Below are 12,500 nucleotides of genomic sequence, written 5' to 3' on the forward strand. Positions count from 1 at the left end.
ATCCTATGAAATGCATTTAAGAATACAAGCATGGGGTATTTCCCAGGGTCTGGAAGCCAGAGGTCAGCCTGATATCAAAGGAAAAACAGTGCACAGTAGTATGCACTTTCAGGAAGAAATAAGCTTTCCTACTAAAAAAAGTGAAGAGAGAAACACATCTGGTCTCTTCTATTAGGAACTGTGATGTTCTCCTTTCTTTATCATTAATTATTTGAGGGTCTCCTGGGTAAATCTGTAAAATTAAGTGTTCTCTAATGTTTGGCCTGTGTTTGTTTTGTTTGGGTATTATTTACTGTTTACTTCACTTACTTTTTCTGTTTAAAAGAGAATTTCATCATTTTTATTTTAATTTCTGCATAATTTAATTGTTGAGATGTAAGTAAACTTATTAAGAGACGTCTGATGTGGAACTGCAGAAAAACTTCCCAACTACAACAAAATTTCTTCATAGTTGTGATGACAGAAAACAGGGGTCACAACTACAAAGCAAATATAGCCATTTTATTTACTATGCAAAATGACCAGTGAATCTACACTTTACATAGAAAAACATGTATAAAGTCATGCTGATAATGGTAAGATAGTGGTAAATCTGGGGAAAAAATCTTTAGGGACTTATTTAGCAGCATGTAACTCTACCATGAACCAATTTTAATAAATTCCTTTTAGGCCAAAGGCTTATATCAGCTATCATAAATGGCATCAGGGAATATCTGTAATAATTTTCTGTGACTGCTTACTGTAAAGTAGCTTTAAGAGACATTACAGGAGAAATCTACCAATTTTCCTAAATTTGTGCATAATTACATATTTAAGAAATAAACAAAATGATTCTGCGTGGTTTGATGTGAATCGTGCCGCACTAGAGAATGCTACCAAGTTATAATTACTCACAGCAGTGGTGACCGGAACCTAATTCTTAAGCACTTCTAAAAGCTCTCACAGAAAGTTCTTATGCAAAACAATTACGAATGATTATGCTACCTGACACTCGGGACGTGGTGATGGTTTTAAGAGAAGGTGATTCCACTCAAACCATCCTCCTCACTGTGTATGGGGTCAGTATAGACCTACATCCTCCAGCTGTTTTAAGCTTCTTAATTATTGACCTGATAGTGGAAATGTGCTTTTTTAACCGTTTAACTATTTTCTTGGAGCCATTTCCTGATTTGTGCAGCTTAACAACCTTTCGTCGTACATCACTACTGTATTTTCTGGTCTTTCTCATATTGATGAATGAATGAGGGAATTTGGCCTGTGTTTCATTAAAGTGTGACCATTTAAGGGGTCCTAAATGCTCAGGTGAATTTAAAAACAAAATATAAATGGGAATATACTTCAGTTAGATTTCACTCTTTAGAATTTAAGGGGTGCCAATAATTGTGGCACAAAGATTTCATAAAAATCTATTTTTCATGACAAGATTCAGATTTTTCTTTCAATCATTACAGCTAATATAAAGATTAGATATTTGGTAATATTTTGCATAAAAGATCAAAAGCGTAATAAAAAGAGTAATAAAAATATTTTTTACAGCTCATTTTGTTCATGATTATTTGTGGAGGGCACTGTGCATGGAGCAAAAAAAGGCAAAACATTCCCTAGAGAAAACTTTTTACAGATTTACCACTATTTTACCATTATCATTACATATAAAATCCAGAAAACACAAATAAGTTCATTGGTTGTTTTGGAGAGTAAAAAATTGGCTAAATTTAAGCTGCAGACATCATGACCCCTGGTTCCTATCACCACTGCAGTAAAGAAATGAGTCAGACTGTGTCTCTACAATGTAGCATTTCATATTAAACCACTCTGAATAACTCTTTACATCTAACCTACTGAATTATACAGAAAAAAGGGGGAAAGAGAGGACTTTTAAACACTTTAGATGTTTTGTTTCCATTCCCACCAGTGAGAACAATTCAGAGAGAGCAAGCTTCTCTAGAACAGTGCATTTTATATGACAATTCTCTGAGTGAGTTTGTTTAAAGATTTTAAAAAAAAATCTGATCAAAGGAATATTCCCTTTAATTATAGTGTTGGTGTTCATTCATAGTCCAGAGACCTTCAGCCCGAGAAACATACTATGCAAATAAATTATCATCTCTATTGTTCGCTTTCTCACATCTTCATTCATCATAACCTTACACCCTGCCTCTAAATCTGCCCTTCCTGCAGGCATGTACTATGTTTGGCCACTGCTGCTGATGTCTTTCACCATGGCACTGACCCCAAACTACTTCATTTTCTCTCTCTATCCTCTGTGTCCTGTGATGTCAGGAAACAACCTCAAAGTCTCCAGGGTAGAAAGAAATGCTTTCCTTTCTATTCACATGCCATTCTCAACAGCTCACAATATAGAGGCCATTGTACATATGCTGTTTCCATGTGGAACGCAACATTCAGCTTAAGAGTTTACTAGGCCCAAGAGAATATGTTGAGACACCAATACATACACACACACACACACACACACACACACACACCCCACATTCTATGAAACAAACATCTTGTTTCTACACTGATTGTCCATTTTATCAGCTCTATTTACCATATAGGTGCATTTTGTAGTTCTACAGTTAGACCTTATTATTGTTAATTTGTCAAAGAAATGTATTTAACTGTTTTCAAGGCAACATGCCCATGTTAAGGGGTAGTAAAGACATAATTACTTGCAAATCCAAGCAAAAATTTCACATTTTACACGTGTCAAAACAAAATGGGTATTTCACTCAATTGTTTGTGTATTTTCCCCATGTTCCTGTAAAAAAACGCAATAAATACCTGAATATGGATTTCCATATTCAAATACTGGCTACTGGTAATTTTTCCATGGACAGACAAAAAGCAAACAGTAGCACCACATTAAAAAAGACATATGAAAAGAAGGTAAAACTGACCGACATTTAACGAGCCAGCTGTCACTTTGTAGCTTATGCAGTTACTATAGTTACTGCTTGTTGTTTACAGACTCTACAGGTCCATGGTCCAGATCTGTATTAATTTTTCCAGACAACGTTTATAATATACTCGGAAAGGAGTCATGTGACATAATGTACCAAAATAACAATATACTTTCATGTCACTCATATTCATTACAGAGAACAACATATCAAACATATCAAACATAAAAAGACACCAAATGCATTTGAACTGTTTGCATCGGAAAGCCACAAAAAAGAAGTACAATACATACTGGCAGTGAAGGGCAAGGCAGTACAGAGTGAGCTTGAACTGCAGCGAGTGAGGGAGGACGCAAGCAATGCAGTAAAAACATGCAACATAAAACATTCTGGGTGAAATCCAGAAAACATTTAAAATAACAGCTTATAAAACCTGAACTAGAAGAAGACTAAGATGACAGGAAAAGCAAATCCAAGACAGTGTACTGAACTCACCAGTACAGTGTAGATGTGCAGACAGCGATATACAGGAGAGAAGTCCACCAAGTCCTGAGCACCTGGCACCTACAGCAGAGAGATTCACAACACAAATCACAACAACTCAAAGTCAATGTAATCACGTATTTTGTACATTTTCATTGAAATGAGGGCAGCAAACTGATCCTAGATCTGGACAGGGCCTCTACGTTTTATTTGATGGATTCACAATTGTAGGTATGTCACTGACATGTTACTTAATTTTGCATCATTCACTTGTCATACTTACGTACAGATAAATAATACTTCAGTGCAGCTGACCACAATTAAGTTTATAAAAATGAACAAATGTACCAATGGTATTTTAAATAAAAACATATTGAAGAAGACCAAAACGTCCCTTTAAGTACAGCGGAAGCTTTAGAATAGGTCATTCGATTAACCTTGTTACTCCTAGGTAGTCTTAACTGATAGCTGACTGTACTAAATTAATACTATTATAATAATATAATAATATTAATCTTTGCCATCAAGCTAGCCACAAAGAATAAGTTTTATTTTATCGTTGTCTGTTCTTCCACAATCTCAGATAAAACAACAGCATTGCAGTTTCGTTAAAACATTCAATAATTTTGTGTCAAAACAGGCAAGTTGCAGACCATTACAAGCCCTGAAAATATGTTGCCCGATTAATACAAATGCACAATCAGTACTCCAAACACGTGACTGGCTTTTAGCCAATTTATCAATTGCCTCTCAGTTCAAATCTGTTGCCTCTTACTTTTAAAATAGCAGTTTGATTCATGTTATTTAGTCAACTGATTTTGCATTTAAGGATTTAAAATGCCAGATCGATCCATTAAAGAGCAAATTATGTTTATATATTTATATAGTGACTTTCACTAATAATTTCACTAATATTGGAAACATGCTAGTGTATTTGTGTTCACACTGAGTTTAAAAAAAAAGATTACAGAAATTATAACTATAATGAATTATAACCCCTTTCTCCTACGTCTTGCATACAGTCTTGACCCCAATCTCTTGACGAATTCCGCCCTTGCAGAAAGGCATAACTCTCCAATGTTTTACCAAACCAATGGCAGCTAAACAATGCCAGCTTTCATGTGGTGCCCACAGAAAGGCAAGCCGGGACACTGAGAGGCAGTCGAGTTGCAGCTCCAGGGAGGAAGAGCAGCACTAAACAATAACACAGAACGAACCAAGGGAAAACAATCACACACGGGCACCAGTGCCAGCTCCACGGTGGGAAGAGTGTGGGGACAGCATGTACGAATGGCTTCCCCAGGGCACTCATTTCACGCTGAGGCTGAGGAACAGGAGAGGTAGAGAAGGTGGCACAGGGTCAAGGAGCAGCCACTGATTAGTGACCTTGAGCTTTGCTGTGTGCCAGGAAGCCCCAACACAGCCGAGAGGCAGGCAGATTAAAGGCTGGCACAGACTGAGAACTTCATAAGAAAGCGGCTTCGGGATCTTCAGGAAAGACTGTTGACGCACACGCAGGGAGAGGCGGAGCGAGAAGGAAAGGACTGAAAAGGTCAAAAGAGGGGCACTGAAGTCAAAACGTGGACGCTGCTGCAGGTCAACAACAGTATTAGAGGTCCCTTGGGTTACTGTGGAATGAACTAGTTACAGTAAAGAATGCTGATAGCGTGTTTGGGGTAGTTCCTATGAAGCAGTGGTTTCCACTGGTAAAGAGTTGAACAACACTGGGGGGAAAAAGTCACACTGAGATCTTTCATTGCTTTGCAAGGACTACTGCAACATTTGGAAAACAAAAACAATGTAACACTTTAAGCACTTTAGCAACGGATGGAAGTTTTAAGCCCCTTGGCAAATGGTTTAAAACCATTTTATCTGGACAATAAATGTTTTTGCTTAAAATTAGACAACATCAGAATAAATACCAATTTTAATGCAGTCAATTTTTTTTGTTTTCAAAATAGTTGATATCTGAGCTAATTAGAAGTACATCTATTTTAATTTAATGATCAATAAAACCAGGTATTTTATGACAACTACAATTAACCCCTTACATGGCCTGGACCCCACCAGCAGGCCCACAGTTTTAACATACCCTTCTATAACCTAAGAATAGCTCAAGCAGTTTGCACTGAAGTCCCTGTAGTTACTGAATAATAAGCCTTAGTATGTAATAAGTATGGGATTTTAAGGGCTTCAACATAAAGACCTTTTGAAGCATTAAACACACTGACACTCATAAAATCTCTATTTACTGCATTAATGTATTTACGCTATGTATTCATGTATTTATTCTATGCTTGCAATAGTTAGTTGACAAAATTGACTACAAGATTTATAAGCTTAGAAAAGCAAGATCCACAAGTCACAGCGCATTACAGTGCATGATATGCATAAGCGGTTACACAGTGACTCAGCAATGATTCACAAACTAAACTAAATTAAACTAAAGCAAACGAGTCTTCCGATCCTGCTGACAGTGGGTAAGTAAGTAACTAACCTATGTGGCTAACGTCAGCCCAATAAAGGTAATGTTAGGTTAGTTGTTGGTAAACAGAACAAATGTAAGAGATGAACATTACAGTAGTGTTAACCACTGTGTATTAAAAATAATGCTATTCTGAGGGAAACTTAAAACAATGAAGAGGTACAGCTCCTGACCAACACCACCCAGTTGTCCCAGGGAAGATAAAAATTTGTGCACAGGAAACAGTTGTTGGAAAAATTTGTTTTAGAATGCTTTCAGGTCAATGAAGTTCCACATGTTAAAGCTTAAAATCTGTAAAATATACAGTCATCAAATCACAAGCACATCATTCATTCATGCCAATCATAAACATAGTTAAATGCACCAAAATTCTATATGTATGATCAAATTACAATGGCATAATAATTAACAAACTATATATTGCCCTATCCTGGAGCATCACTGCACAGTTGGTGTTTTCTCTGCTCTACCACACCTGACCTAACTAAACAGCTCATTAAAAAGTGGATGTGCTAGTGCAGATTGGAAACCACTGCTTTAGGCCATTATGAAATCATAACACACCAGACACTAACATATGAGCCAAAACAACATGAGGTATGACACACTCTGAAACAGCATCTTCATATTTAAAACAAAGAGATGAAACTTCTGAATAAACATTTTTGTTTGTGCCTTGTTATTCTGATCACATGAGCCTTATGATGACAGGATGGTGTGCTGACCATCTGATAAACACAGTCTTTCTCCCTCGTCTTTGCGTCAGTGTTCCCTCAGCGTGCTACTATGGGAAGAAGCTGAAAGCTCATCCTCTGCCTGTCTGTCATTAGCAGCCACAGCTGGAGAGCACGTCTCACATGCTCCACACGTCCCTCACTCAAACCCTCCCCCCATCCCCCTGCCTCAAAGAAGAGGGGCAGCCCCAACAACTGACAAGGGAAGAGACCAAATGGGCCATTAAGAAAAGGAGGGGACACCAGTGGGTCTTAAGCAGAGAACACCTTCAGTTCCAGAGAAGAAGTAGAAAAAATATGTTCTTCAATCAGTCAATGTGTTAAATCAATCTAACTGCTATGCCTTCTTCAGTTCCTCTCTCTTTGCTGCCGCCATCACATTCACAGTTCCATCTGTGTAACAAGTGATTTCTACTATCAGGCTGTGTTCAGACGGCCAGTGCATATTTTACATGTAATCTCAAGGAAACCAACTTCAGAAAAGCACAGAGTGGCAGAGCAGTGGTGGAAGAATCAACAGCTGAATAAAAGGTACACTGGCTGAAATTAATGGAGGGCTGAAGCCTTACTGTTTAAGGTGACAGCACCGGTGTTAAAAAAAAAAATTAAGAAGAACAATAATTTAGCAGCAAGCAGAGGAATATTTTTAAAAACACGTTTTATCAGTCAAAGAAGCAGAGGGAAATCTGTAGTTCTTCTGTTGGATGAGTAACAGAGGCTGCCTCTTCAGATGTGAGCTAAAACTACAGCTGATGCTATACTAAGTGGTGCAACACTGGATGATGAGGACTCATCTTACACAACGTATTTTCTCCTCCCTGAACAATGTGCCAACACATTAGTTTGTAGAGTACTCATGCATATCCCTAACATGTATAAATTAGGGATTTTTACTGTGCTTCTCAGAGGACTGGCTTCTTGGCTGTGCATCTTAACAATAGTGTCACAGCTATCAATCAGAAGTGGTAACTGACTGTCGTTGCAATACGTTCAGGCAGAAAGCTCTGCTACTTTCCTTTTTACACACTAATATACTATTGACTAGCGAGCACGGTGCTGGCAGCAAAAACAAGTTGGACTGAAAAAAGATGCATTTGTAAATGTCATGCCAATTTTATTCCATAAAATCACACAATTCTGGGTACTCATCGACTGCAACCATCAGCAACTGTCGTTAAAGCTATTCCTTCCTTTTGATCTGATTGGTCAGCACAGCATAAACACTTAAGATGCAGGCTACTTGACTGCCTCAATGGCTATGTTCACACAGCAGGTAAAAGTGGCCCAAATCTGATTTTCTCACCAAATACGATTTTTTTGTTAGGCTGTTCACAATATCTTTTAAATTAGACCTATATGCGACATCTGTCTGAACAGATCACACTCCCAAACTGACCCACATTTGCAAAAGAACAATGCTTCACATGGCGCACATGGCGCACCAAGGGATAAACAATCAAAATGGAGTCAGCAGTTCCAGCCGCTCCTGCAGGCTTCAGTTTCTTCTTCTCCAGCATAAGAGGAGCTAATGAGAAGTTACGTGTTTGAGCTTACTGTAAAAAGGGCAAATTACTCGGCCACGACTGCTTCTTTTGTTAGCGTTCTTGGTTTCTTAAAACATTGCTTTCAGACTTTTAACTTTTGACTCTGCAGCCTCATTCTCCCATGGCCGCGTTTGGCCACTTCTTTCAAAATCTCTTCAAACACGGAGTGGTTTGGATAAGCGTCTTCTAAGTTTGTTGGTACAGAAACATCACCCCAAATGTTTCTGAGGTCCCCGCAGTACGAAATTACAACGAATGTATAATTGGATTGACGTAAACGTTGCTTGAATTCCGATTTGGCTGTTCAGAGTCACACTGCTGCATATGAAAGTGTCCCAAATGTCAGATTCAGTGAGTTTTTTGCTGTTCACACTGCCTCACAGATAACACATCTGTATCACATATGAAGAAAAAGATCGGATTTGGGCCACTTTTACCTGCTGTGTGAACTTTTTCCAACTCAGGGGTGCCCGAAGCACTCTGCAAAAAACACACAGCAGCATATCACGAGGCGCCCAGCACATAAAAAGCATGTTTGTGAACTACCTGTGTGTAATTCTGCCAAATCAAGAATTGCAGGGCCTCATTTTTATCACGGTCACTCACCTCATCATCTTCTTCATCCTCTACATCTAGTATCCCAGAATCCTGCTCTGAGAGTGGGCTGCCACCTGACCGATCCACCTCTGTGCCTGACCCTGCCTCCTTTCGTAATCGCCGTCCACCGCCTGTCCGCTGTTGGTGAGTGACATCACTGTCGCGAGAGCTCTGCACCTGTGCCTAGAAAATACACAAAATATAATACAACACTTCTAGTTTTAGGTGTTGCACAATTATTTTAAACGTTGTTTCTGAAAATGGATTGTTTTCTGCAAAATACTTGAACAATGAACATGACAAAATTTACACTGCCACCATAGTTAGAATATGTAAATCATCAAAGCAGTTGTTCATTCCTTGGCAAGAGTATGGGAAAAACTCACTGCATGGAGAGGAGTAATTACTGAGCTCTGAAGGCATTTAAAAGGAGACAAAGTCAGTCCCAAAGTTTCATTAACTGTCAACTTTTCCCAGGATGGCTCCAAACCAATAGAGACAATGGGCCTCATTCACCAATATCTTCCCAAGTTTTTCCTAAATTTGTTCTTGAGAAAGGTCCTAAGAAAAGGTCTGTCAGATTCAGGTTCTTAAACCAAAGAATTGTTTGCACCTTTGTGCTTGACTGTGTGTAGATTCTGTTCTTACCTAAGAACAAATCCCAAATAAGAAAACACTGGTGAATGTCGGATTCTTCGGGAAAACTGCGTAATTGGGAAGAAATTTCTTAAGAAAGGTTGGTGAATGAGGCTCATTGTCCTTAGGACTGTTCAAGTCTCTTGACCAAAAAAAGAAAAAGAAAAAATCTCCCTTCTCCATCTATACCTAAAAAGGACATGCACTAAAGTATATAACACATAAAAAGGACAAAGCACCAAACAGTGGCTAGATGCAAAATGTGAAGAGACAAGGTTTTACTTCGACAGAGCACAACTCTCTTAACGATGACCACCGAACGTCAAGGCCAACGTCAATGCCCACGTCAGTTGTTTTGTGAACACACAAGACTAATTACGAAGTTCTCTAAAGACTGTTTTGGGGGGGAGCTTCAAGTATGGAGAGCCCTCAAATCATTGTCTGTAGGAAAACAAAAAGGACCCCAAGTAAAAATAGGTGAATCACATAAGGTTGTACGTTAGGAACATAACACACTATAGAGGGTGAATGGATGGGCTTTGTGGGACTATTCCACGCAGAGACGAAGAACATCATCATCACAGCACTTCAGCATCTGAACAACAAGAGTAACTGGACTTGCTACGTGTCTCTTGTTCTTCCAGAGGCAAGTAAAGGTGTGCACGTCAGAGACATCTTTGAGGGGGAAAGAGAGGAAATGGGGAGAAATTCCTTCCCATGAAGGAGCCAACAGAAGAGCAGCAGCATCAAGAGGCCCAGGAGAAGAATCAGACTGTAGAGAACAGCTTAATTAGGCACAATGTCTTTAAAGTGCGGGTGGGAAAAATATTTATGACAGCACACCAAATAAACAGAGAAAAGTACTGGACAAAACTGTAACACTTTTAATAGTTGGTTTGTCTCAGACATCTCCTTTGTCTGCTAATAAAGTTTAATGTCTGACCTCATTTAATTTATCATAATTCTCAAGTTATGTGACGGCAACCATTTAGGGCCCTGGTTCCGCTAATTCAGGAGTGTCCAATCTTATCCACAGAGGGCCGGAGTGGCTGCAGGTTTTCACTCCAACAAAGCAGGAGGTCACCTGATGAAATGTTTGAACACTAATACTGACTGATTAAACAAGTAGAAACCAGGTGTGCTCAAGGTTGTTTGGAGTGAAAACCTGCAGCCACACCAGCCCTTTGCCGATCGGATTGGACACCCCTGTGCTAAATGCTTGCTTTCGCCCTAGTACGGGTGGGCAACATGCCAAAATGTATGGGTCTCATTTTAAATGAAGTCAGATTATGTCAGAATATGCTTTTCTGAGCACATCATGGATTAGAGGTCTACCCGCAGGACCCACCGAAATATCTTACATATATTCAGTGTTGCATGGCAGCCAGCCAGCGTAGGCAAGAGGACAATATATATTTGAATTTCTATATATATCTAACATCTAACAAAAAAAAAAAAAAAGTAATATTTTAATACTTCTAATAAAACAGAAACTCAAAAATTTAGTTCTGAATAGAAGCAAACAAACAACCGCGACCTGCTTTCTTGTAGGATACAGACATGGCCTAAGGCAGTCATTTTCTACTGTGAGACATATACACACACACACACATACACACACACACAATGATGTGTGACATGATCCTCTTTTGGTAGTTTTCTCTCCACAAATACTAAATCCTGATAAAACTAAAAAAGAAGAGATATACAAATAATAGTTTGTATTTGTCAGAAGTAAACTATTTAGACAGGTGCAAGGTCATGACCGGGTCAGATGCACTACTCAAGTAGAAATGATGACCAACATTTACCTCATTCATTACACTGCGCTGAGTGGATCAGTAGTCCTGTTACAGTAGACAAGGGACTGTGATGAAGAAGCATGACATCACTATAATGTCCTCATATGTGAGGTCTGTGTGTACGCGTGTGTTCGGTAACCAGATACAGGTAATCAATCTTCTTCTACAGTACTTCACAGGCACCACAATGTGTTTCTCATTAATGTATGTGCACTAGGCAGGGCTGGGGGGAGTCCCAAGTATTGGCCACTAGACCTTCTGTAATGCACCAACAGCAACTGTAAAGACCATAAAGAAAACTTAAGTTGAACCAAAGATGAAGGAAAAGAAAAAGAAAAAAAAGGAAGAGTGAGAATACATGCGGGACCAAGTGGAAGAATTAAAAGAAAATGAATAGGGAGAGATTTACTGTACTGTAATGTGCAAAAGTCAGAGATCACCCTTCATTTATTTAATTTCTAATCAAAAAAGCCATTGTGTACAGCATCAGGCAAAAAATATATATATATGTATAAACATATACACACACACACACAAAAAGAAACAAGAAATTACACTGAAGCCTCTACAACTAAGCATAATGTCTTTTTTAGTATTGAGTGTAGTTACTCTTTGCCCCCTTCAGCTTCTATTGTTTTCAAGAGAGTTGGTTTTAGCTTTTCAAAGAAATCTGCCAATCCACATAATCTCAAACACATTTTTTTCAGATCTGAAGCAAGAGTGGAGCTTGTTTTTCTCTTATCTCTCAAAGATAAAAGTACTGTTTATCTGAAAGGTTTGGTCTATCACGTCTTGCACAGTTGTCACATTTTCTCTCTATCAAATTTTTTAACTCCAGTTTTTGAAACATCTTTAAAATAATAATAATAATAATAATAATCTTTTGACTTGCCCCTTTCTTATGTAGTCTCCATCTATATGAATAACTTGTTCTTAATGGCCACTTTGACTGAAATTAGGGGATAAAAATGGTCTCTGACTTTGCACAATGCTGAATACTGGTAATGTAAACTGAGGAAATCAACTGAAAAGCGCAAAGAAGATGCAAAGAGGAAAACAGACACTGAGCAAAATTAAGAGGGGAGAAGCATGATGTCCATACAACACTCCTTAACACTACCTCCTCTTCTTTCACAAGAACCCTTCCACACATACACATGCAGTATGCCTGATGGCATACAATGGAGCCATTATTACAGTAGCAGATAGCCCAATACATTTATTTTCAGACCATTTGTTAGTGGAATTAAAACAATCACAGGCGCAGGGACTGGGCCTAATTTCCAGTGGAATGGGAAGCAGTCAGTGAGCCT

The 12,500-nt window shown here is 38.6% G+C and overlaps 1 protein-coding gene across 1 annotated transcript in view; it reads right to left on the reverse strand.

Moving 5' to 3' along the window:
• Positions 1-3,401: 3,401 nt before the first annotated feature.
• LOC118826180 (exocyst complex component 6B-like) overlaps positions 3,402-12,500 on the reverse strand; it is a gene marked incomplete at its 3' end in the record, with an annotated part of 44,116 nt that continues 35,017 nt past the window's right edge. Inside the window, 2 exon segments of the mRNA XM_036597071.1 lie at positions 3,402-3,470; positions 8,759-8,932. Coding sequence (XP_036452964.1) covers positions 3,402-3,470; positions 8,759-8,932 — 243 coding nt within the window.

This window comes from Colossoma macropomum, unplaced genomic scaffold (assembly GCF_904425465.1).
Source record: "Colossoma macropomum unplaced genomic scaffold, Colossoma_macropomum, whole genome shotgun sequence".
In the NCBI taxonomy this organism is placed as follows: Eukaryota; Metazoa; Chordata; class Actinopteri; order Characiformes; family Serrasalmidae; genus Colossoma; species Colossoma macropomum.